Source organism: Salvelinus alpinus, chromosome 2 (genome assembly GCF_045679555.1).
Source record: "Salvelinus alpinus chromosome 2, SLU_Salpinus.1, whole genome shotgun sequence".
NCBI classification, from domain to species: Eukaryota; Metazoa; Chordata; class Actinopteri; order Salmoniformes; family Salmonidae; genus Salvelinus; species Salvelinus alpinus.
In genome coordinates this window covers 125676473-125702047 of record NC_092087.1, presented here as the reverse complement: position 1 = coordinate 125702047, position 25575 = coordinate 125676473, and the positions used below count along the sequence as shown (strand labels likewise).

At 45.2% G+C, this 25575-nt stretch overlaps 3 protein-coding genes across 3 annotated transcripts; 1 reads left to right on the top strand and 2 right to left on the bottom strand.

The window, feature by feature from the left end:
* Window positions 1-1679: 1679 nt before the first annotated feature.
* On the bottom strand, window positions 1680-8460 carry LOC139568626 (uncharacterized). Its single transcript, XM_071390573.1, has 4 exons — window positions 8201-8460; window positions 2678-5464; window positions 2434-2508; window positions 1680-2220 (listed from the first exon to the last, which is right to left on the bottom strand). The coding sequence occupies exons 1-3, from the start codon at window positions 8264-8266 to the stop codon at window positions 2452-2454; spliced, it is 2910 nt and encodes a 969-aa protein (XP_071246674.1). The 5' UTR covers window positions 8267-8460; the 3' UTR covers window positions 1680-2220; window positions 2434-2451.
* A 903-nt stretch (window positions 8461-9363) lies between these two features.
* LOC139568623 (secernin-2-like) lies at window positions 9364-22085 on the bottom strand. Its single transcript, XM_071390571.1, has 9 exons — window positions 21977-22085; window positions 16139-16307; window positions 15389-15570; window positions 13962-14161; window positions 12955-13170; window positions 12482-12647; window positions 11840-12020; window positions 11379-11538; window positions 9364-11258 (listed from the first exon to the last, which is right to left on the bottom strand). Exons 2-8 carry the CDS (start codon window positions 16304-16306, stop codon window positions 11383-11385), a joined length of 1269 nt encoding a protein of 422 aa, XP_071246672.1. The 5' UTR covers window position 16307; window positions 21977-22085; the 3' UTR covers window positions 9364-11258; window positions 11379-11382.
* Window positions 22086-24077: 1992 nt separating this feature from the next.
* LOC139568625 (gamma-crystallin M2-like) lies at window positions 24078-25117 on the top strand. Its single transcript, XM_071390572.1, has 3 exons — window positions 24078-24165; window positions 24388-24630; window positions 24771-25117. The coding sequence occupies exons 1-3, from the start codon at window positions 24136-24138 to the stop codon at window positions 25068-25070; spliced, it is 573 nt and encodes a 190-aa protein (XP_071246673.1). The 5' UTR covers window positions 24078-24135; the 3' UTR covers window positions 25071-25117.
* Window positions 25118-25575: the final 458 nt, after the last annotated feature.

The following is a 25575-nucleotide window of genomic DNA, read 5'->3' as shown; positions in this document are numbered from 1 at the left end:
TGAGGTCAGGCCTACTACCAGGCAAGATCTGAACACAAATCAGATGACATAGTGACTTTTGTGCATCTAGACCAGTCTTTTCAATACGATGTCCGTATTCTGATACTGTAGCAGAAGTCACATGTAAGTATCAAGTGTAGACACCAGGTCGTGTCTACACTTGACACCTACATGCAACTTATGGTTTCAGCAGGGGTTTGGGGTCACTTAGAAATGTCATTGTTTTGTAAAAAGAAAATCACTTTTTTTTGTCCATTAAAATAACATCAAATTGATCAGAAATACAGTGTAGACATTGTTAATGTTGTAAATGACTATTGTAGCTGGAAACGGCTGATTGTTTTTATGGAATATCTACATAGGTGTACAGAGGCCCATTATCAGCAACCATCACTCTTGTGTTCCAATGGTACGTTGTGCTAGCTAATCCAAGTGTATCATTTAAAAAGGCTAATTGATCATTAGAAAACCCTTTTGCAATTATGTTAGCACAGCTGAAAACTGTTGTGCCGATTAAAGAAGCAATACAACTTTCTTTAGACTAGTTGAGTATCTGTAGCATCAGCATTTTGGGGTTTGATTACAGGCTCAAAATGGCCAGAAACAAAGAACTTTCTTCTGAAACTCGTCAGTCTATTCTTGTTCTGAGAAATGAAGGCTATTCCATGCGAGAAATTACCAAGAAACTTAAGAAACAGACGCCTCACAAGTCCTCAACTGGCAGCTTCATTAAATAGTACCCGCAAAACACCAGTCTCAAAGTCAACAGTGAAGAGGCGACTCCGGGATACTGGCCTTCTAGGCAGAGTTGCAAAGAAAAAGCCATATCTCAGACTGGCCAATAAAAATAAAATATTAAGATGGGCACAAGAACAGACACTGGACAGAGGAACTCTGCCTAGAACGCCAGAATCGCCTCTTCACTGTTGACTTTGAGACTGGCGTCCCCCTTCACTTCTAAAACCAAAGTTGCGGCCCTGGCTCTCAGAATATGAAGATTTCATAGGGGTCTAGACGCAGCGAAGTGGCTTTGTGCTGATTGTGTTCAGATCTTGCTGATCACTTCAGGACGTGGTCAGGAATGCATTGCGGACTTCTCCTCAGTCCGGATGCAATCAGGCTACCGAAAGCGCATACAGGTGGCGACGTTATAAGCACTCCTCCCACAAGTCTCCATAAAACTTGTGTTTTGGGACCGACTGGCACCATTTCATTATAACTTGAGGAAATTCGTTCCTAGCATGTGAGGAACGTGATTGCTGGCCTCATAAATGCTAACTATGTTCAGAATACTAAACCTGCATGAATCTGATGCAGAACCTCTAATACTAAGCTAGGTAGCTAACGCTGCAAGCTGTCATTTTCAGAACATGCTGTGAGCGTGACAGAAGCATATAGCCCAATAATTGCTTTTATCATAACCAAACACATGACCTTATTCTTAATTTGAAAGAAGTAACTATAAAACGATTGTTTACCTCCTGTCTGCAACCTCACCCGCGCTCTTCGTCTTAGGCCTGAAAGAGGGTTCCATCTCATTATGTTCGCAGTCATTTCAGATTTTGAGGCGTCAAACAAGTTCCACGTACGCTACCAAAGACTGACAGAGTGTTTGACTTGAAATACAATTGCATAAAAATGTATATATTAGCTAGCACAAAAGTAACGATCTAGCTAGCCAAAGACAAAAAGTATTTTATTTTTCTGCTGTACCCGCTTCTGTAGATTTTTCACCTTCTTATGATTAAAATTCCAATACTGCCGCCAACAGGACGGAGTGTGAAGCATAGTTTAGAGCATCAGCACGACTTCCACACTGAAGTAACTTTTTGAGAAAAAGAAATAAAATAACTCTTTATTTGTATATATACACAGTGAAAGAGGATCCAGAGAAATGGGTTAAGAGTTTTTCCTGACCAAATGACCAGCCTAGGAAAATCTCCAGGACCTAATTAAAGCGAAAAGCCTATATAGGCAATCATTTTTGCTAGTCAGATCACGTTGTCAAGAAAATCCCCTGACCGTACCCATGCTACTACAGATTAATCCAATCTGAAAAAAAATCTTCACTATGTAGCCTTAAAGGATGTGGCTCAAAGATTACAAATCTATAAATGGTTGATAGGTAACAATGTAAGCCAACTGATGTCCATAGGGTCTGGATGGGTCAGCAGCAGGTTCTATTCTAGTGGGAGGAGCTCATGATGCCAAAGTGAAGATCTGCAGAAAAGAGAAAGAGTTCAGACGAATTACTTGCTATGACAGAAAAACAATCATGCATTCTTGATTTGATAAGAGAATCATTGCATAACTGACCCAAATCAAATATTCCAGGGTCATTAACTTAAGACACAACTCAATTTTCCAAATTTCTCCAAAGTGGAGTGAATAGATGGACGGAATAGATGGAGTATTTATACTGCTTTTACTTACAACAAACTGCCTTTGAGTTTATGTTGGTGTTTGTTGCGTCGATTTCCGCTTCATCTTCAGGTTGAACTCTTCAAGCTGAGAAAGGGTAAACACTCACATGTCAACAAAAATATGACTGAATGGTGAATAATATCGTTAGTAAAAAGACACAAGCAATAATGACAAAACTGAGAACAGCATAGAAGTAAGCAAAGGTCTTTCATACCAACGATAATACTGTACTTCCAGAAGTAATTACACAAACCTTCTTCTTTAGTTTCCCCTTAATCGCTTCTTCAGGCATTGTTTTTTTCTCCCCTTCAACATTGCTCTCTGCCTCCGCTTCAGAGAGGGCCCTGGGATACTTTGCAGCCAACTGAGCGGCCACTTTCGCCGCAGCTCTTGCAATCAGTCCATCTCTCTTCCCTTGGAGATCTCGATATATTCTCCTCTTTCTCAGAACCTCTTTCCTGTATTTATTACACCTTACTTCAAGCCTGTTTCTCGTGACTCTTGACCGTCTCATGCGGCGCTTGCTGCCCTTGGGCACCACCGTCTTAACGTAATGCAGACAGCGGGGGGGTGACGGCTCCTTCAGTTGTTGGACCTTGCTCAAGGAGATGGGGCCTGGGGTCAACACTTTCAGTGCTGGCGTCAGTAGAGCCGTGCTTGTGAACTTGAGTTCGCTATTGGGCTGGGTAGATGTGACCTGGGGGTTGCTAGCAGTCTGGATGTATGTAAGCTGGCGGGTGCTAGCGGGCTTGGTAGATGTGACCTGGGGGTTGCTAGCGGACTGGATGTATGTACGCTGGCGGGTCCCACCAGGCTGGGTAGATTTGACCTGGGGGTTGCTAGCTGGCTGGATGTATGTAAGCTGGCGGGTGCTAGCGGGCTTGCTGTTTGGGAGTTGGAGGTTCATGAGCTGGAGCAGGTTGCCAGTGGACTTGGTGTTTAGCTGCTGGAGGGTGCCAGTGGGCTGGTTGTATGGGAGTGGGATATATGCTAACTGGTGGTTACTGGCAGGCTGAGTAGATGAGAGCTGGAGGTTTCTAGAAGCCTGTGTGTATGCGTATGTCTGGCTTAAGGCTGCTGTGCTATTAGAGTAATTTGGTGGGGCGCTGGGGTAGGGTGGATACCCAGGGGGGGGGTATGGGAAGGGAGGCATGGTACTAGGGGGCATAATACCAGGGGGCATAATACCAGGTGGCATAATACCAGGGGGCATAAAGCCAGGGGGCATAAAGCCAGGGGGCATAAGGCCAGGGGGCATGGTACCAGGAGGCATAAGGCCAGGGGGCATGGTACCAGGAGGCATAAAGCCAGGGGGCATGTTACCAGGGGGCATGGTACCAGGAGGCATGGTACCAGGAGGCATAAAGCCAGGGGGCATGTTACCAGGGGGCATGTTACCAGGGGGCATAAGGCCAGGGGGCATGGTACTAGGAGGCATGAGGCCAGGGGGCATGGCACCAGGGGGCATGGTACCAGGGGGCATGGTGCCAGGGGGCATAAGGCCAGGGGGCATGGTGCCAGGGGGATAACCCCAACCTGGAGGGAAGGCATTGGCGTAGGGGCTGCTGGTATACAGAGAGAACTGGGTGGTGGAGAAGGTTGCCATCATAGATGCATTAGGAGGGTGAGAAAGAGGATATATAGGGTCCTTAGAGTATGTGTTGAGCTCAGCAGAGCTTTCCTTGGACTTGTCCCTATACCAATTCATGTCACTTTCTTTGTCCCAGTCCCTGGTACTACAGCGCCTGTCCCTGTCTCTGTCCCTGTTACTAGAGCGCCTGTCCCTGGCTCGGTCCCTGTTACTAGAGCGCCTGTCCCTGTCCCGGTCCCTGTTACTAGAGCGCCTGTCCCTGTCCCTGGTACTAGAGCGCCTGTCCCTGTCTCTGGTACTAGAGTGCCTGTCCCTGGTACTAGAGCGCCTGTCCCTGGTACTAGAGCGCCTGTCCCTGGTACTAGAGCGCCTGTCCCCGGTACTAGAGCGCCTGTCCTCGTCTCTGTCCCTGGTACTAGAGCGCCTGTCCTCGTCTCTGTCCCTGGTACTAGAGCGCCTGTCCTCGTCTCTGTCCCTGGTACTAGAGCGCCTGTCCTCGTCTCTGTCCCTGGTACTAGAGCGCCTGTCCTCGTCTCTGTCCATGGTACTAGAGCGTCTGTCCTCGTCTCTGTCCCTGGTACTAGAGCCCCTGTCACTGGTACCAGAGGGCCTGTCTCTCTCACTGTCCCTGGTATCAGAGTGCCTATCTCTCTCGCTGTCCCTGGTTCTAGAGCGCCTGTCCCTGTTGCTGTCCCTGGTACTAGAGCGTCTGTCCCTGTTGCTGTCCCTGGTACCCGAGTGCCTGTCCCTGTCTCTGGAACCAGAGTGTCTGTCTCTGTCCCTGGTACTAGAGTGCCTGTCCCTGGGACCAGAGCGCCTGTCCCTGGTATTAGAACGCCTGTCCCGGTCTCTCTCAGATTTGTCCCCGTCTCTCTCTCGGTCTCTCTCAGAACTGGCCCAGTCTCTGTCCCGGTCTCTTTCTCCATTTCTCTTAGATCCGTCCCCCTCTGTGTCCTCGTCTCGTTCTCTGTCCCAGTCTCTAGTACTAGAGTGCCTGTCTGACGTCAAGGGACTCCTCTCCTGGTCTCTCTTCATTCCGTATAGCTTCTCCTTGGTCCGGTCTGACAGTCGGCCCAACTCCTCCACCCCCAGGTCTAGCCCGATGGACTCCAGCAGGCTCTGGAGCTGGCCATGTGGGAGATCCGGCCTCCTTTCTCCACGAATGTGTGAGTGACTGTTGTCTTGTGGCAGAGCTCTACTCTGGGGCCCCAAGCAATCCTGAGAGTTCTGAGCTGGGGCCTCCTTATACTCACTCCTGTAGGCAGTCTTGGGATGGCCCTCCTGAATAGGGGGTAACTCATTCACGTTGTTGACAATCTTTGAGAGCTTGTTGATGTCCACCCCTTTGTTGAGGACACTGAGGAAGCGCTGGAAGCCTGTGGCTGCTGTGTCCTGCTCCTGTGTCCTGAATGAGTAAATGGTGGATTCGTGTTGTTTATCCTCAGGGACCTAACAGGAGACATGAGAGAATATCAATGGATAACCATCCACTAAGACAGCTGCTTGCTTTATAGCTTAAAAATGGATGAAGGTTGACATGATTCATACCAGTTATATGGTCAAGTTCTGCAAAGAAGGACATAGGCAAAGTACAGTTGGCCCAGAACCGAGTAGAATGTCTGGCCCTTAAATGTACACGGAGGGCTAACATCTGCAACATGTATGTCAGTCTCTCCTGGCTCAAAGTAGTCTGTCTATCAAGAATTTTGACAGTAACCCTCAAAAAAGTAATTCATATTAACGCTTTTAATTTCCATAGGTAAGCTAAGTGTTTGTTTCTTGGGCTTCGGGAATGTGAATGAAAAAGTGTCTCGGGCCTTCAAAAAAATAAATCACTGATTGAGGGGATATCGGTGAACAAATGCCGTGGTTAAGGCTACGACGGCGCCAGTGCAACGAGTGGAGCTTACTCAGGGGTTCAATAGCTCATATCAGACCGAGAACCTAATGCGTCAAAGTTAGTTCCTTATGAGTTTTAGTTTAGAAAACGATCTCTCCGCAGAAGCGACTGTTACACGATTGTAAACACAGCTTGATTGCCATAGCAACATCCGGGAAACTGGGCAGAAGTGAGTTGTGCTTCAAATACAGCAGTTCTGCAACACCTTTAATTGGGCCTCTCATTCTCCTTCAACACGTTATGGAAAGAAATGAATGTATTGGAAGCTCTGGGGACAGGTCGTCCTGGATACTGGACAGACAAAAAAAGCGGTTTGCGATTTCGTTCATACTGGTGAACCGGTGCGTGAGTTGTGTGGTTGCATATATCAACAGTCCCTTATCTCAGGTATATCTTGGCATGCATTATTCAAGAATACATTTACAAATCAAATCAATTTTTATTTGTCACATACACATGGTTAGCAGATGTTAATGCGAGTATAGCGAAATGCTTGTGCTTCTAGTTTTTGTGCAGCGCAATGGACATAGGCCTATAATGAAACATCCCAGGAAAGACTGTCTGGGTTGGCAATACTCCGTATAGAAAACAGTCGGGTCCGCAACCTGGACTTACAGGCCGTTGTGAAAAGATTTGCACAAAAAAAATTGAGGACTTCAGGAGACTCTCTCAAGTTAGATTTAATTTACCTTGAATATTGCAGCCCATTTGTGTAGGCTATTAGCCAGACAAAACCCGCTGAGTTCAACAATAAATAGTGGCTGATTTTACCCTCAAGCCAAGTACCTTTTCCTCTGTTTTTTTATTTTATTTAACTAGGCAAGTCAGTTAACAACAAATTCTTACTCACAATGACGGCCTAGGAACAGATTTTTACCTTGTCAGCTCGGGGATTCGATCAAGCAACCGATTACGAGTCCAACGCTCTAACCACTAGGCTACCTGCTACCTTTATAAAAAATCAGCTAAATAGCAGCTAAATACAGAACATGGCTATAGATAGTACACTGAATAATGAAAGAATCCCTAGTAAACTAGTGTTTTGAGGGTGGACCTACTTATTTGGCACTAATAGACTGGTTTTACTCACAACAACGTTCCATCTAAGCTAGGCGAGAGCACGAGGACGGCTCATGACATGCAGTTTCAGGTAGCCTATACAGGACAGTTGTATATTATTTTAAAAAAATAGGCTAGGCTTAGGCTTAACATGAGAAAATGACTACCAACTACGCCTACCAATAAACATTTATCCATTAGCCAAAGCAAAGCTATAGATGCCTTCGCAATTTCAGCACCATGGACAGCCATCGTTTATTTTAGGGGGGGGGGGGGGGGGGGTCAAAGAAACTGTGTTACACCGGGGGTATTGAGGTATTGAAAGTATCAAACTATCTGTCCAATAAGTTAACACACAGCTCAGACACCCATACATACTCCACAAGACATGCTAGTATGCTACCAGGATTCTCTTCACAGTCCCCAGATCCAGAACAGAGGCTAGGAAATGCACAGTACTATACAGAGCCATGACTACATGGAAATCTCTCCCAAAATGTAACGTAGTAGTGGAGCAATGTATATTTGTATGTACAATTGTGATGTAGTGGTGGGAATCTGCATTTGTATGATGCACAATGTTTTGCATGATGTGATGTTTTGTGTGTTCCCCCAGGAAGAGTAGCTGCTGCCTTGACAACAGCTAACGGGGTGCCTAATAAAATACTAAACTGGGGTTTGTAGTAGTAGATAGTAAGTGAGAGGGTTAGCTGTGCGTGAGTTTTGTGTGTCGGGAATTCAACCCTACACTCAATTTCTGGTCTGTATTTCGACTGCCAACGCATGGAAGAGAAGAATCCACTTGGCAAACCACACTATTTTCCTAACTTACAAAATGTATAATATATGCATCGTCAAAATAAAACCTGAAGTTTGGTAATTGAGAGAATTTGTAAGGAATGCTTGGATGTGGATGCATGTGGTAGGTCAGACAGTTTAGTTGGTCGTCATACCCGTTACATTGAATTAAACTTGTAAAAACATGATATAAAAGAAATCCAGTCCACGTATTTTAGAAGCAGATCAGAGTTTCCTAGCAACTAGCTAGCTTACGTCAGATTAGCTAACGTTAGCTAATGACATTTTCAGAGCAGGCTGGCTATTTAAACATAAATATGCCAGTCAGGAAGGTACCGGCAAATAAATTAAATCACCAAATGTAAATAGTCACATTGCCAATACTTCTAGAAATGCATGTGCAAGAACAGACAAAACTGATTATTTACCTTCTCGCCTTTCCTCCTGGTAGCATCGCGCAGGTCTTCATCATTATATGTTGTGTGTCGTCTCATTCTGGATTTTGACGGTTCAGATATTTGATCGCCCTACCACTGAGCTCTTTGACTTGAAAACCAAATTGTAGTATTATAGTGTAGAAATAAAAAGGTTTAGAAACTATGGTTTTACAGCTAGTTAGCTTTTCCAGTCATACCTCTCCAGCGGGGTTGGGAGAAAGCGGATGTTTCCGGTTTTCACGGATACAGTATTTTCAACCTAACTTCCGTTTCCACTGAAAAACGGATGTGGGGACTCCGTAAGGTCAGAGAGCAAGAGGCAAAGCGTGAGGTTTTACTCCGCCCAAACTCTAGCCATTAAAATAAACCCAGGAAAAGAGGCATTTTTGTATTGAGGTCAATGAGAGTGTGTCGAATTTGGTCAACAAAAAATGTAATTGCTAATTTGTTACATCAGGCTTATTTGATCGAATATAAGTTCCGTAGTGGCTAGGTTGATACGAATGCACTGATTTAAGTGGATGCACGTGGCATTTCGGCAATTTAAAAAAAAAGAAAGACTTTATATTGGAGTTGGGCCATGGAGATAGAGGACACATCATGGATATAACTTGTCTTAGCATGGACATTGAAATTGAGGGCTTCCACTATTTTAAAGTAGTCAACTGGGTGGGTATTCCTATGAGTTGGAAGAAATCAGACAATGAAAAAGAAAATGTACTGATACAATAATAGCTCCGATAGAAAGATGAGTCTTCTTTCAATCTCTACGGCTGTTGTTCAAACGCGTATCTGCCCTCTCATTGGACGAATGGTCCCACCTGATCTCGCCTCCTCCAACCTGGCTTCAATCTATGAGGACATGTAATTTCAATTTCCACTGTTAGATCGGTCACTCAAAAATCTTGTCAATATAATAGACAATCTTTGGTTAGGTTACTTCCGAAGTTATTACCTAGTTAGGATATTTTATAGGATTGGAAATGCAACACGTCCTGTTGGTGGCAGGATTTAGAATTTCCCCAACTTTAACAAAACTGTACAACATTTGTTTAATTCTTTACTAAATACGTCAGTACATACTGAATTACTGAATTGAATACACCAGTGTTTGTTTTAAACTACAGTGTTAATAAATACAGGACACATCAGCAGACAGAGCTAAGATTTTATTAGTTCATTCTCATGGGGGCAGTCAGTCAACTAACCCCCATTCACTTGTAACAATGAATAGCACGTTTTACAAATGGCGTACTTACAGTAGGTGTTAAATGTGAAACAGATCTGCACAGTCACAGACATACAGTACCAGTCAAAAGTTTGGACACACCAACTCATTCCAGGGCTTTTCTTTATTTTTACTATTTTCCACATTGTAGGATAATAGTGAAGACATCCAAACTATGAAATAACACATTTGGAATCATGTAGTAACCAAAAATGTGTTAAACAAATCAAAATATATTTTATATTTGAGATTCTTCAAAGTAGCTACACTTTGCACACTCTTGGCATTCTCTCAACCAGCTTCATGGGGTAGTCACCTGGAATGCATTTCAATTAACAGGTGTGCCTTGTTAAAAGTTAATTTATGGAATTTCTTTCCTTCTTAATGCATTTGAGTCAATCGGTTGTGTTGTGACAAGGTTGGGGTGGTATACAGAAGATAGCCCTGAAGAAGCCCAAGTCCATATTATGGCAAGAACAGCTCACATAAGCAAAGAGAAAATGACAGTCCATCATTACTGGTCAGTCCATCCGGAGCATTTCAAGAACTTTGAACGTTTCTTCAAGTGCAGTCGCAAAAACCATCAAGCGCTGTGATGAAACTGGCTCTCATGAGGACCACCACAGGATAGGAAGACCCACAGTTACCTCTGCTACAGAGGATAAGTTCATTAGAGTTAATTGCACCTCAGATTGCAGCCCAAATTAACGCTTCAGAGAATTCAAGTAAGACACTCAAGATCTCAACATCACCTGTTCAGAGGAGACTGCGTGAATCAGGCCCTCATGGTCAAATTGCTGCAAAGAAACAACTACTAAAGGACACCAATAAGAAGAGACTTGCTTGGGTCAAGAAACATGATTAATTTTACATTAGATGATGAGTCCAAATTTGAGATTTTTGGTTCCAACCGCTGTGTCTTTGTGAGACGCAGAGTGGGTGAACGGATGATCTCTGCATGTGTAGTTCCCACTGTGTAGCATGGAGGAGGAGGTGTGATGGTGCTTTGCTGGTGACACTAAGTGATTTATTTAGAATTCAAGGAACACTTAACCAGCATGGCTACCACTGTACTCTGCAGCGATACGCCATCCCATCTGGTTTGCGCTTAGCGGGACTCTGTTTATCAACAGGACAATGACCCAACACACCCCCAGGCTGTATAAGGGTTATTTGACCAAGAAGGAGAGTGATGGAGTGCTGGAGTGCTGCATCAGATGACCTGGCCTCCACAATCCCCCGATCTCATGAGTTGGACCGCAGAGTAAAGGAAAAGCAGCCAACAAGTGCAAGGCACTCCTTCAAGACCGTTGGAAAAGCATTCCAGGTGAGGCTGGTTGAGAGAATGCCAAGAGTGTGCAAATCTGTCATCAAGGAAAAGGATGGCTACTTTGAAGAATATCAAATGTATTTTGATTGGTTTAAACTTTTTTGGTTACTACATGACTCCATATGTGTTTCATAGTTTGGACATCTTCACTATTATTCTACAATGTAGAAAATAGTAAAATAAGAAAAACACTTGAATGAGTAGGTGTGTCCAAACTATTGACTGGTACTGTACACTCCTGTAGTGGTCTATCACATACTCACTAATGTGGGGCGAGCATTGCTCCCTAAAGTGATACAAATGATAATGATGCTCCAATCCCATGGAACGTTAAGACATTTATATTCTGTGTCAATGATGGATGGAATGGCATCAAGGGGGTTCGTATGCATGAGACGGGAGGGAACCAATCTAACAGGAGCACAGGATGTAACAGTCCCAGGGCCATCTCCTGCCGAACTGCAAGCACTAGCGATCTCCACATGAGGGCGCTGTAACAGAGAGCAACTGGAGGCAGCATTGGCGTAATGAGAAGGTCACTGTACTTCTGAAACAGAGACACACTACTACACACACACACACACACACACACACACACACACGGTTCTTACCTCCTCACTGGTAGAACTTCAGCTCCGTGTCCACACAGTCAAAGAACAGGTCCCCCAGTTCCTCTTCTGCTGGTGATTCTCCACTGAGCAGGGCTGATATGTCCGTCAGACACTGGCCCTCCAACATCCTCAACGTCTCCGTCAGAGCATTCCCTGCGTCCTGAGGGACAGAAACACACACATGCAAAAATACACACATTGATGCCCCCCCACACACAAGCACGTGCACAAGCAGAGAAGACCTGACAAACAGCAATTTGTGAAGTTTATAGGAAATTATCAAAGTTCATAGTCGGTGACGTACGTCACATAATATCCATCAGTCCATACCCACACTCATCAATGTAAATATATATATATATATATATATATATATATATAAACACGATGAAAGTGTTGTCTATTACATTCGGCCATGGCATATTCTACCCATATTTGATTCTAACCCCTCTTACACGTACCGGGTTGGTCTCCATAGTCTGCAGGGCCCCCTCATGGGCCTTGTACAGGTCGTGCCTGCGGTCCACTTGGCTCTGGAAGCGCGGCTGCTTCCTGACTGGGTCGTCTGGGCCGTACTGTGGGGAGATCACCCTCGACACTGGGGTCACAGACTCAGAGAAGATAAAAGGCTTGAAAACAGACCTGGCAGGACGGAGGACAGCCCGGTAGGAGGAGGGGAGGTGGTAAGGACCAAATGAAACACACAGACACAGAGAAACTCCTATCAGGACGCAGTTTTGCCAAAGGGGGAAATTATGAAGATGAAAAAGAGCAATACAGAGATAAAAGGCAAAGAGCGTATCTGAGTCTGAATCTTAAGAAGCACTTCCAGATAGCCTGAGGGGTTCCTGGGCCTGGTTCCAAACCAATCCCTTTCCACCTCTCCTACACCCTTGTTGAGTCCCTCTTGCAAATCTGAAAGGACTGGAAAGGTATCAGCAAAATAGTAACATTACCACATAGCAATCTGGTAAGCTAGGAGGAGTTTCCTAAACATTTGTCACACACTTATCCAGCTCATTTAGATTAAACACAAGGAGCAGACAACAATGGGGTTAGGGTCATAGTGATTTGTTTGGGACCAGGCCGGTGAGGTGACGCACCTGGAGGGGTCGGGGGTGGCAGTGAGGAAGTGGATGCAGGGCAGGCTGGGGTCGCGGGGCAGGATGGACACCATGCTGCCAGTGGTGCGGAACCCCCCAGAGTCCATGCAGATCCCACTGGGCTTGTCCCTCAGGATGGACATCATCACCTCGGCCGTCACAGAACCTGGGGAACCCAGAAAATGTATCGTCTAAGTAGGTTATTAGTCGTCTATTTTTATTGGCAAGCCGACCGGAGAGGAAATGGCAGGAGACAGGAAATGACATAGCTAGTTACATTCAACGTACTTTCTATGGTAAGAGGGGATACCAGGCCTTTATTAAAAATAGCTGTATAAGCAATACGGCAACCAAACCAACCATGTATAGTGTTGTTAATAGAGCCTGCTTTAACATTATTTTGGGAGCTTTTACACTTATAAGGAGTTGAATGTGTTGAATTAGATTAGAATAGAAAGAATAGTCTCCCTCACCATCATGCTGTTGGAGGAGCTGTGTGCCCCCACTGTAGCGCTTCTTGGCCAGTTCCATCCTGGCGGGGGGGTTTTCAGACTTGAACACCTCGTTGAAGCAGAACTCTCCCTCGCCGCTCCACCAACCCTGGGCCTGGGCCACACTCCGCAGCTCTGGGTGCTCCGCCGAGATATCCGTCCCGATGGTCAGCGCATTGGAGATGTTCTTCACCCCCTCTGTGGGAAGCAAAGACAGGTGGGGGGTGCATAGTTGTATGCTGCTGGTATAAGTTGCTCAGATATGCACAGTTCTAGGATCAGCTTACCCTCCCACTATCCTAACCACAACCATAAGGGTAAAACCACAAAACTAATCTCCCGTGGGCAGATTTTGCGAAGAGACTGAAATATCTGCAGAGACTGAATGGGATGTGTGAGATAAGGAGCAGCATTAGGTCCGGTTTTGGGGTTTTCGTCACTGGTTCCTGGTGCTTAAACTGCTTTGGTTCGCACGTGTGCCCACACAGATCGGAAGGGGGGGGGGGGGGGGCTTTGGCTGAGATTTCTTTATGTGAGGGTGGAGACTTCATATTTGCCACTCTCAACTTCTAACACGGACTGTATGAACAAAGAAATTAATCACTCAGCTGACCAAGTTCCGTGAGATTTTACTCCTTAACAGAGATTACACCGAAACGAACCTGTTTCAAAACTTCTGTCCACACTACAGCTCCAGTGACGTTAGAGCAATTTCCGCACCATGTAACTTCCTGTGCCACCCTCAGTCCCCCCCCCCCCCCCCCAACATCCATTCACACTACAGCTCCCACGGTGTTACAGCAGTTTCCTCACCATGTAACTTCCTGTGCCACCCTCAGTCCCGCACCCAACATCCATTCACACTACAGCTCCCACGGTGTTACAGCAGTTTCCTCACCATGTAACTTCCTGTGCCACCCTCAGTCCCCCCCCCCCCCCCAACATTCATTCACACTACAGCTCCCACGGTGTTACAGCAGTTTCCTCACCTGTGACTTTCTGTGCCACCCAGAGCTTGCCGGCGGTCTCCAGGACCCAGGCCTCGTTGCGGTCCACCAGGAGGAAGGAGTTGTGGTAGCTGAAGGGCGCCGGGTCCTCCCTGCATGGCCCCCCCTGGCCGTGCTGCTCCAGCAGACCAGTGATCACACTCAACGCCCCCCAGGCACTGTCCGCACGCTCAAGCCCCAAGCTGTCAAGCAATAGAATAGAGTAGAGTAGAGTAGAGCAGTAGAGTGGAGTAGAGTAGAATAAAGTAGAGTAGAGTAGAATAGAGTAGAATACCGGTAGAATAGAACAGTGTTTCCCAAACCTGGTCCTCAAGTACCCCCAACAGTACACATTTTTTGTTGTAGCTCTTGACAAACCCACCTCATTCAGCTCATTGAGGGCTTGACGATTAGTTGACAAGTTGAATCAGGTGTGCTTGTCCAGGGTTACAATCAAAATGTGTACTGTTAGGGGTACTGGAGGACTAGGGTTGGGAAACACTGGAATAGAATAGTGGTAGAATAGAATAGATCATGAGTAGAATAGAATCAAATAGAATAGAACATTCTGTCTTATACTATTCCCCGGACACAGTACATACACACAGCTGTGAGGCTGGTAGCAGCATAGGGTTAGCCACAGAGCAGCATAGGGTCAGCCACAGAGCAGCAACCCCTGGAGTAGGTTAGTCCTGCTGCTGCTATATCACTGCAGTCAGTGGTACAACAGGACCAACCTGCGGCTGCCATTGCAAACTGCTAACTGTTACATTGATTTGTTCAGCATTACACTTGAATAGGCTCCATGGTGCGTGAGCGTTACAAAATCCTTTAAAATGTTATGCTTATGACAATGTAAAGGCAGCTTTATGACATAAGTGAAAACACACTTGGGCCGGATTCAATCAAAACTCCCATAGAAATGTTTTGGCAGTTGGCCTATCTTTGTTTACACGACTAGTCCCTACGCACACATGTAAGTATTAACCTGTGATGAAGGAAGTCTACCTAGTACATTTACAGTAGCCCATCTGCTACTGCCTAGCCCTATTTTGCTTTTCTGACTACGGGCTGAAATACTTGCACATCTCCAGTTAGGATACCTACTATTCAACAAATTTACCAATGACATTAATGCATTGATTATTCACACCAAACTTTGAGTGATGTGATTCTGAAGTTAGTGAATTGATTCTTAAAGGGCAGCGCTTCTCTATCGTTCCTGGTCCTGGGATCCAATGTTGTCTGAAATAGACCGGCCAGTCATTCAATCAGACCGCTCGGTCAGGAACCTGACCCAACAGCCAGCCCAGCCAGCTCAACTCGTCTCTCTATCTTTCGGACCAGGTGGTGATTCAGAAGTTAGGATTCACTTGGCCCCAAAACAACACTACTGTTTGGTATGCTGGCCTACGGTTAGCCGTGCTTACCGGACCAGGTCCATTCCTAGCAGGGCTTCCCCTGGATCGATAGCTTCGCGGGTCCACACAGCCTCATTCCCGATGCAAACCCCCTTGTCGTTGGCCCCCATCTCGGCCCCCCACAGCCAGGAAGGCCGGCTGAGGACCACAGCATGGGTGTGTTCTGCTTGGGGGATCTGAATGTACGTGCACTGCAGGAGGAGAGATGGAGACTTACATTGTTGTTCAATTCTCTTTTAATGTAATTGTAACATACATTTTACTGGCAAACCATACCAACATATACTCGGCCAATACCTCAAACCTGTCGTATAAACCGTTGGTAACATAAAGGCGTGAAAATACATATAAATGATAGTCTATCATTCAAACTTTAAACTTAGTGAATAGTAAATTAGAACATGTTGATTGTGTATACCAAGGAGGGGTATTTTAGAGGTTTGATAATCCTTCTCCGTTATATTGCCCAGACTGACTGCTCACCAGTGAAAACAACTCTAATCCAATTAGTGATGTTGTTCACAGTGCAAAAAACCTGTTGTGACCATTTTTAACATAAATGCCTACACTCTGACTACAGGCCTACATACAATGTTCAGAGGGCAGATGGATTTGAGTTCTTTAACCATGCTTTATCCAGGTTTAATCTCATTGAGATCAAATCTCTTTTTCAAGAGAGCCCCGATCCAAGATGGCAGCAGGATTGTAATTTGCAGCAGGGTCAATCTATGGGGAGAAGTGAAGCTAGGCCTAGTTTACCTCCAGCATGGTCCCAGATGGGTGACTGGTTGCTGGGTAGTAAAGAACCTCCTGGACCTCATCTCTAGGACGGTCTGAGTTCTTCCCAAAGATCACGTGATCATCTTGTGAGCCAGGGGGCAAGGACACAAAGCAGTCACACGAGAGGGGTGGCTCAGGCTCTGCCATCCTGCATGAACAAACAAACAAAGGACAAACAAACACCATAACAAATATATTACCATGAAATAAACTGCTATCATATCAGAGGTCAGGAGTTTTTCCTGGTCAGGACAAATTATCAGGAAAAAAATCCTAGCCTTAGTCAGACTCCCTCGGGAGTCTATCCAAGATGGCGTAGCAGTGTAGACGTGTATTTTTTAGTGCTCTCGTGCACATTGTATTTTTTCGTACTTCTTGTATATATTTATTATTTTTTTTTCTATCTCTTTTCGATTTTCAATTCGATTATACCTTCCGGTAACCTACCTCACCCAATGTGGTACGGAATCGCTATCATTTTTTATCTTTGGAACACATCCACGAACCCCCAGTAGCTAACCAGCTACAAGCTACCAGCTACAAGCTACTTAGCCATTTTTAACCGATGCTAGCAGCTTTTACCGTTGGAACTGTGGAACACATTCAAGAACCCCCAGTAGCTAACCAGCTACAAGCTACCAGCTACAAGCTACTTAGCCATTTTTAACCGATGCTAGCAGCTTTTACTTTCGGCACAGACACCAGCCCTGTTATTAGCCTGGATATTACTCACCAATTTAACAGCATCGGACTGTCTCTCGACAACAACGCCGGATCCCTGCCGTAATCCCTGAGCCACTACTTCTGATCCTCACAGCTAGCCTGCAGCTAACGCAGCTAGCACAGCTAGTGCCACTGCTACGAAGCTAGCATCAGTTAGCAAACACAATTCTACAATCACAACCTCTCTCTCGCCATCCGGCCTGGATTCTCTGTCGACACGTCCACATCTGGTCTGCAGACGAATACCCCATCCGCTGTACCCTCAACCGGCCTCCGTCTGAGCAGACCCCCTTCGTCTGAGCAGACTCACCCCCCCGGGCTACTAACTTTAAACACCGCGTGCTAGCTTAGCGGCGACTTCCCTGCTCCATCTACGGCTGCCCCCTGGACACTATGATCACCTGGCTACATAGCTGATGCCTGCCGGACTGTCCATTAATTTAGGGTACTCCATTCTGTTTACTTGTGTTTTATCTGTCGGCTCTGTGTTTTAACTCAGGCTCTGTGTGTAGTTAATCCGACCCTCTCTGCCTAGTCGTCGCCATTTTTACCTGCTGTTGCTGTGTTAGCTGACTAGCTGCTGTTATCTCACCTGTTGTTTTAGCTAGCTCTCCCAATCAAGACCTGCAATCACTTTATGCCTTACTGTATGTCTCTGCCAAATATCAATATGCCTTGTATACTGTTGTTCAGGCTAGTTATCATAGTTATCATTGTTTTGGTTTGCAATGGACCCCGTAGTTCCACTCTCCGTACCTCTGATACCCCCTTCGTCCCACCTCCCACACATGCGGTGACCTCACCCATTGAGACCAGCATGTCCAGAGATACAACCTCTCTTATCATCACCCAGTGCCTGGGCTTGCCTCCGCTGTACCCGTGCCCCACCATACCCCTGTCTGCACATTATGCCCAGAATCTATTCTACCACGGCCATAAATCTGCTCCTTTTATTCCTTGTCTCCAACGCTCTAGGCGACCAGTTTTGATAGCCTTTAGCCGCACCCTCATCCTACTACTCCTCTGTTCCTCGGGTGATGTGGAGGTTAACCCAGGCCCTGCATGTCCCCAGGCACCCTCATTTGTTGACTTCTGTGATCGAAAAAGCCTTGGCCTCATGCATGTCAACATCAGAAGCCTCCTCCCTAAGTTTGTCTTACTCACCGCTTTAGCACACTCTGCCAACCCTGATGTCCTTGCCGTGTCTGAATCCTGGCTTAGGAAGGCCACCAAAAATTCTGAGATTTCCATACCCAACTATAACACTTTCCGTCAAGATAGAACTGCCAAAGGGGGAGGAGTTGCAATCTACTGCAGAGATAGCCTGCAAAGTTCTGTCATACTTTCCAGGTCTATGCCCAAACAGTTCGAACTTCTAATTTTAAAAATTAATCTCTCCAGAAATAAGTCTCTCACTGTTGCCGCCTGCTACCGACCCCCCTCAGCTCCCAGCTGTGCCCTGGACACCATCTGTGAATTGATCGCTCCCCATCTAGCTTCAGAGTTTGTTCTGTTAGGTGACCTAAACTGGGATATGCTTAACACCCCGGCAGTCCTACAATCTAAGCTAGATGCCCTCAATCTCACACAAATCATCAAGGAACCTACCAGGTACAACCCTAAATCCATCAGCATGGGCACCCTAATAGACATTATCCTGACCAACCTGCCCTCCAAATACACCGCTGCTGTCTTCAATCAAGATCTCAGCGATCACTGCCTCATTGCCTGTATCCGCTGCGGGTCCGCGGTCAAACGACCACCCCTCATCACTATCAAACGCTCCCTAAAACACTTCTGCGAGCAGGCCTTTCTAATCGACCTGGCCCGGGTACCCTGGATGGATATTGACCTCATCCCGTCAGTTGAGGATGCCTGGTCATTCTTTAAAAGTTACTTCCTCACCATATTAGACAAGCATGCTCCGTTCAAAAAATGCAGAACTAAGAACAGATATAGCCCTTGGTTCACTCCAGACCTGACTGCCCTCGACCAGCACAAAAACATCCTGTGGCGAACTGCAATAGCATCGAAGAGCCCACGCGATATGCAACTGTTCAGGGAAGTCAGGAACCAATACACGCAGTCAGTCAGGAAAGCAAAGGCCAGCTTTTTCAAGCAGAAATTTGCATCCTGTAGCTCTAACTCCAAAAAGTTCTGGGATACTGTAAAGTCCATGGAGAACAAGAGCACCTCCTCCCAGCTGCCCACTGCACTGAGGCTAGGTAACACGGTCACCACCGATAAATCCGTGATGATCGAAGACTTCAACAAGCATTTCTCAATGGCTGGCCATGCCTTCCTTCTGGCGACTCCAACCTTGGCCAACAGCCCCCCCCCCCGCTGCTACTCGCCCAAGCCTCCCCAGCTTCTCCTTTACCCAAATCCAGATAGCAGATGTTCTGAAAGAGCTGGAAAACCTGGACCCATACAAATCAGCTGGGCTTGACAATCTGGACCCCCTATTTCTGAAACTGTCCGCCGCCATTGTCGCACCCCCTATTACCAGCCTGTTCAACCTCTCCTTCGTATCATCTGAGATCCCCAAGGATTGGAAAGCTGCCGCGGTCATCCCCCTCTTCAAAGGGGGAGACACCCTGGACCCAAACTGTTACAGACCTATATCCATCCTGCCCTGCCTATCTAAGGTCTTCGAAAGCCAAGTCAACAAACAGATCACTGACCATCTCGAATCCCACCGTACCTTCTCCGCTGTGCAATCCGGTTTCCGAGCCGGTCACGGGTGCACTTCAGCCACGCTCAAGGTACTAAATGATATCATAACCGGCATCGATAAAAGACAGTACTGTGCTGCCGTCTTCATCGACCTGGCAAAGGCTTTCGACTCTGTCAATCACCATATTCTTATCGGCAGACTCAGTAGCCTCGGTTTTTCTAATGACTGCCTTGCCTGGTTCACCAACTACTTTGCAGACAGAGTTCAGTGCGTCAAATCGGAAGGCATGCTGTCCGGTCCTCTGGCAGTCTCTATGGGGGTACCACAGGGTTCAATTCTCGGGCCGACTCTTTTCTCTGTATATATCAATGATGTTGCTCTTGCTGCGGGCGATTCCCTGATCCACCTCTACGCAGACGACACCATTCTGTATACTTCTGGCCCTTCTTTGGACACTGTGATAACCAACCTCCAAACGAGCTTCAATGCCATTCAACACTCCTTCCGTGGCCTCCAACTGCTCTTAAACGCTAGTAAAACCAAATGCATGCTCTTCAACCGTTCGCTGCCTGCACCCGCACGCCCGACTAGCATCACCACCCTGGACGGTTCTGACCTAGAATATGTGGACATCTATAAGTACCTAGGTGTCTGGCTAGACTGCAAACTCTCCTTCCAGACTCATATCACACATCTCCAATCCAAAATCAGATCTAGAGTCGGCTTTCTATTTCGCAACAGAGCCTCCTTCACTCACGCCGCCAAACTCACCCTAGTGAAACTGACTATCCTACCGATCCTCGACTTCGGCGATGTCATCTACAAAATGGCTTCCAATACTCTACTCAGCAAACTGGATGCAGTTTATCACAGTGCCATCCGTTTGGTTACTAAAGCACCTTATTCGACCCACCACTGCGACCTGTATGCCCTAGTCGGCTGGCCCTCGCTACATGTTCGCCGTCAGACCCACTGGCTCCAGGTCATCTACAAGGCTATGCTAGGTAAAGTGCCGCCTTATCTCAGTTCACTGGTCACGATGGCTACACCCACCCGTAGCACGCGCTCTAGCAGGTGTATCTCACTGATCATCCCTAAAGCCAAAACCTCATTTGGACGCCTTTCCTTCCAGTTCTCTGCTGCCTGCGACTGGAACGAATTGCAAAAATCTCTGAAGTTGGAGACTTTTATCTCCCTCAACAACTTTAAACATCTGCTATCCGAGCAGCTAACCGATCGCTGCAGCTGTACATAGTCCATCGGTATATAGCCCACCCAATTTACCTACCTCACCCTCCCCATACTGCTTTTATTTCCTTTTCTGCTTTTTTTGCACACCAGTATCTCTACTTGCACATGATCATCTGATGATTTACCACTCCAGTGTTAATCTGCTAAATTGTAATTATCTGATTTATTGCCTACCTCCTCATGCCTTTTGCACACATTGTATATAGATTCTCTTTTTTTCTACCATGTTATTGACTTGTTTATTGTTTACTCCATGTGTAACTCTGTGTTGTTGTCTGTTCACACTGCTATGCTTTATCTTGGCCAGGTCGCAGTTGCAAATGAGAACTTGTTCTCAACTAGCCTACCTGGTTAAATAAAGGTGAAATAAAAAAATAAAAATACATCGGTAAAATCAGGAACACTCATAGTTATGTTGGTCAATAAAAAAAATGTTTTTATCTTTATTTAACTAGGCAAGTCAGTTAAGAAAAAATTCTTATTTTCAATGACGGCCTAGGAACAGTGGGTTAACTGCCTGTTTAAGCAAACTCAAAAATATACACATACTGTATATCACTGTCACTATCAGTTAGTCATGTTTTTACCATTTCTATTTCATTTCACACTATGCCTATTGTATATAGCCTAAGAAGCCTATAGAATGGGCACACATATAGAATGGGCACACGTGACATAAGGCATCCATCCCCTATACAGTATATTAGGGGAAGTCTCAGGTATAATATGTTCTTCCTGTCAACTAGTGCATTGCCCATCCCTTCTCAAACAGAGCGATAAGGAGGCTGTCTTGTGCACTGCACTTCTCGGTAATCTTTACAAATCCGAATGGTCCTTGCCGTCTCCTTCTTCTTACCAACATGGCTATTTAGTAACGCTAAAATGCGGAAACATTTTAAACAATGTGATTGAAGTCTTGTGGAGACGTGATAGCCTAAAATGGGCTTTAGTCAAATGTTTATTTAAGATAGGGCCTATATAAACGGTATCGTTAGCGATGTGCCCTTGCTGTCACTTCCCGGTTTCAGGAGATATCACGCTAAAATGCACAAATAAACGACTGTCATTTCATCTCAATCCAAGGGTTGGCTGTCGTTATAATCTGTTGAGTAATAGGGCTACTGTAGCTACTGATATGTTGCAAATTCCTACAGGAAAAATGTTACCTTTTTAATCGCAAAACCAGACGTGGTAGCTACGAGAAGGCAGATTGTAGTTGAGCTACTGTACCACGTGATCGTATCCAAAGGTTGTATTTAAAGGTCTAGTCTCGTTGATTACTTGTTGCAAATACATAACTGAAAAACAAGTGTATAGCCCTATTCAACAATTAGCCAACAAATGTTGCTGTAACAAGCGCACAATGAGATTGTTCCAAATAAAGTAATTGGGAACATTTCCGCATGATTCATGAATACATCATCACAACTTTTTAGATTTGGGCCCTCTATATTCTATTATCAAATAGATAATTGAATTGCTCAAAAAGAGCATATCCATCCCATCCATGGCATGTAGGCTACACTGTAATGATTAATAACCAGTATGTTTTTATTCTCAGTGCACTAATAGCCTGGTCCCAGACCGGTTTGTGCTAACATGTCAAATCATTAGATGCGCCTGCTGAAAGCAAGAACAACTTGGAAAACCCGACATACTTATTACTCTCCTTCTGCTGCCACCTGTAGCCCAAAACTGTAAAAGCAACCAACACCAAAACAACTTTAAAACGTGCAGACTTGCTGTCTTCAGGTTGTATGATCAATCATTTTTGATACTACTTATAGCTTACCTTTCACACGACAAACACTTTTGCATATATCCCAATGCATTTTAATGGCCATAGGTTTAAATGGAGAGGACAGGTAAAAAATGGAGCCACTACTCCTCCAGAACCGTTAAAGCAAAAAACTCAATTCAATCTTTAAAACGTGCAGACCGGTTTAGAATGGTGTGCTTGTATACAGCTTTTTGATACTATGTATACCTTTTGAAAAAAACTGTTTGAAATGTGCATACATTTCCATAGATTTAAAGGCAAAATGTGGATTTACCACCTGCTCTTGAACTGTCCCAGCTACAAACCCCAATCCAAAGTTGGCATTTTTATTTTATTTTACCGTTATTTTACCAGGTAAGTTGACTGAGAACACGTTCTCATTTGCAGCAACGACCTGGGGAATAGTTACAGGGGAGAGGAGGGGGATGAATGAGCCAATTGTAAACTGGGGATTGTTAGGTGACCGTGATGGTTGAGGGCCAGATTGGGAATTTAGCCAGGACACCGGGGTTAACACCCCTACTCTTACAATAAGTGCCATGGGATCTTTAATGACCTCAGAGAGTCAGGACACCCGTTTAACGTCCCATCCGAAAGACGGCACCCTACACAGAGCAGTGTCCCCAATCACTGCCCTGGGGCATTGGGATCTTTGTTTAGACCAGAGGAAAGAGTGCCTCCTACTGGCCCTCCAACACCACTTCCAGCAGCACCTGGTCTCCCATCCAGGGACTGACCAGGACCAACCCTGCTTAGCTTCAGAAGCAAGCCAGCAGTGGTATGCAGGGTGGTATGTGCATGTGCAGACTGAATCAACTTAGATTGCTTTAACACAGTTTGTTGCTACCATTCATACTTCATAAACTATAGCTTTTTATATTCCATTTTAAAGGCAGAATGCAGGTTTCAACATTCTAAACTGCCACAAAACATTCAGAATGTTCAAACTAAAGACCTTAGAGAGCTTAAAAACACATAATATGGCTAATGATGCTATAGTACTCACTCTATCTTACTGTACTAGCCCACTATAATCCACTATAATAACTCCAAACCAACAAACCACCCCAAAATAGGTAACTATAACTAAACCATAGCCTATGAAAACCCTATTACTACCAATACTACTTCTACCATTACTACACCTGTTGCTACCACTACCACTATACTACTATTTCACAACCATAAATACTTCAAGACTTTCAAGCACACACATTTACTTCAGGATATGTCATTTTCTAATTAATAAAAGTTATCCTGCAAGTAAGATTTGAAAACTTATGTATGAAGAACTTTCAAATTTGAGAGTAAACTCTCAAAAGGCTTTATGTTACTTTGTAAGAGAAACAACCAATTGAAAAGCAGCCTTTCTGGAAATGTGGACATAACCTCAGTGGCCTCAATAGGCCTCTATAGCATGTTGCTGGGTCAGGGATTTGAACAATGGAGCTAGCGATTCTTTGGGTTTGGTCAGGTATAAAAGAAAGGGTTAATCCAGGTAGGAAGTCAGTTCAGGAGCAGCAACCAGCAGCACAGTTAGCAAACATGTCCACCACCAACATGAACAGGGGCAAGGTAAGCACTGGGAAGGTTTTGAAAATACATACCAACATTTTTCTAGATTGGTATACAAAAGGGATCTAGCGCTCTAGCACCACAAACTAAAACATGAACGTTTGACTCATCCCAATATCCTGGTTGCCATTGTGACTGAATAGTAGACTATCCCACATTTCTATAAAATGTTTCTTTCATACAATTGTTTAATTCATAGAAATTATTCCATTATATTTTCAGATCGTCTTCTACGAGGACAGGAACTTCCAGGGTCGTTCCTATGAGTGCAGCAGTGACTGCAGTGACATGAGCTCCTACCTGAGCAGGTGCCACTCCTGCAGGGTTGAGAGTGGCTGTTGGATGCTGTACAACCGCAACAACTACATGGGAAACCAGTACTTCATGAGGAGGGGCGAGTACCCTGACTACATGCAGCACTTTGGAATGAGTGACTGCATCAAGTCCTGCCGCATGATCGCCATGGTAGGTCGAAAATATCTCATCTTAAAATAGTCACCTCTTGTCATTGACGGGAAAACATATTTATAATGGTCACACTCTCATATTAAGCAATGTTCTAAATAATTATCTCATCTATGAAACCTGTACTTTTATCCTAACAGCACAGAGGAAACTACAGGATGAGGATCTACGACAGAGAGAACTTTGGAGGTCAGATGCACGAGATGATGGACGACTGTGACAACATCATGGATCATTACCGCATGTCCAAATGCCAGTCCTGCAACGTGATGGAAGGCCACTGGCTGATGTACGAGCAGCCCCACTTCAGAGGCAGGATGATGTACATGAGGCCTGGAGAGTACAGCAACTTCAGCATGGGCATGGGAATGGGAGCCATGGGCGGCATGAGTGGTATGAGGTTCATGAGCATGAGGCGTATCATGGACTCCTGGTATTAAATACCCGTAGCAAGTAAAGCCATTGAATAAAATAATTCACAAACCTATTAAATCTTTCCCTTTTTATGTGTGACAAAAAAATATGCCTGCTGATTTGTTGTCCTCACACCTGCATCCCTTGTCATATACAGTCCCTTACATATGTATTTGGACAGTGAAGCTAAGAATTACAATTTTGAGTATTTTGGATTTGAGATCAAATGTTTCATATGATGCGACAGGACATAATGCCAACTTTTATTTGATGGCATTTTCATTTAGCGCAGGAAGATTCGCAGCAACAACAGAGTGATCAAATTAAGATATGACATATCTATGCATCTAGTTGTCACTCATTGTGGTGCAAAACATGCACCAGGCCTTCTATACAAATTGTTTCAGTGCTATAACTCTCAATGTTACATCACAGTTGGTGGTCTTGTAGCTGGACTAGACTGTCAGCCTCAGGACTCTGATCCTGTCTGTGAGTTTATTTGTTTTGACAATGATACTCCACGGAAGTAAC

Bases quoted from the DNA above. Each gene is read 5' to 3' on its own strand.
- LOC139568623 (XM_071390571.1), bottom strand. From the start codon at position 16,306: ATGGCAGAGCCTGAGCCACCCCTCTCGTGTGACTGCTTTGTGTCCTTG. The intron at 14,162-15,388 runs GTAAGCACGGCT...ATTGCTTGACAG, and splicing joins CTAGGAATGGACCTGGTCCG to CTTGGGGCTTGAGCGTGCGG. The intron at 12,021-12,481 runs GTGCGTCACCTC...CCGTCCTGCCAG, and splicing joins GCCACCCCCGACCCCTCCAG to GTCTGTTTTCAAGCCTTTTA.
- LOC139568625 (XM_071390572.1), top strand. From the start codon at position 24,136: ATGTCCACCACCAACATGAACAGGGGCAAG. The intron at 24,166-24,387 runs GTAAGCACTGGG...TTATATTTTCAG, and splicing joins CCAACATGAACAGGGGCAAG to ATCGTCTTCTACGAGGACAG. The intron at 24,631-24,770 runs GTAGGTCGAAAA...TTATCCTAACAG, and splicing joins CCTGCCGCATGATCGCCATG to CACAGAGGAAACTACAGGAT.
- LOC139568626 (XM_071390573.1), bottom strand. From the start codon at position 8,266: ATGAGACGACACACAACATATAATGATGAAGACCTGCGCGATGCTACC. The intron at 5,465-8,200 runs GTAAATAATCAG...GTCTCCTGTTAG, and splicing joins CCAGGAGGAAAGGCGAGAAG to GTCCCTGAGGATAAACAACA. The intron at 2,509-2,677 runs GTTTGTGTAATT...ACCCTTTCTCAG, and splicing joins AGGGGAAACTAAAGAAGAAG to CTTGAAGAGTTCAACCTGAA.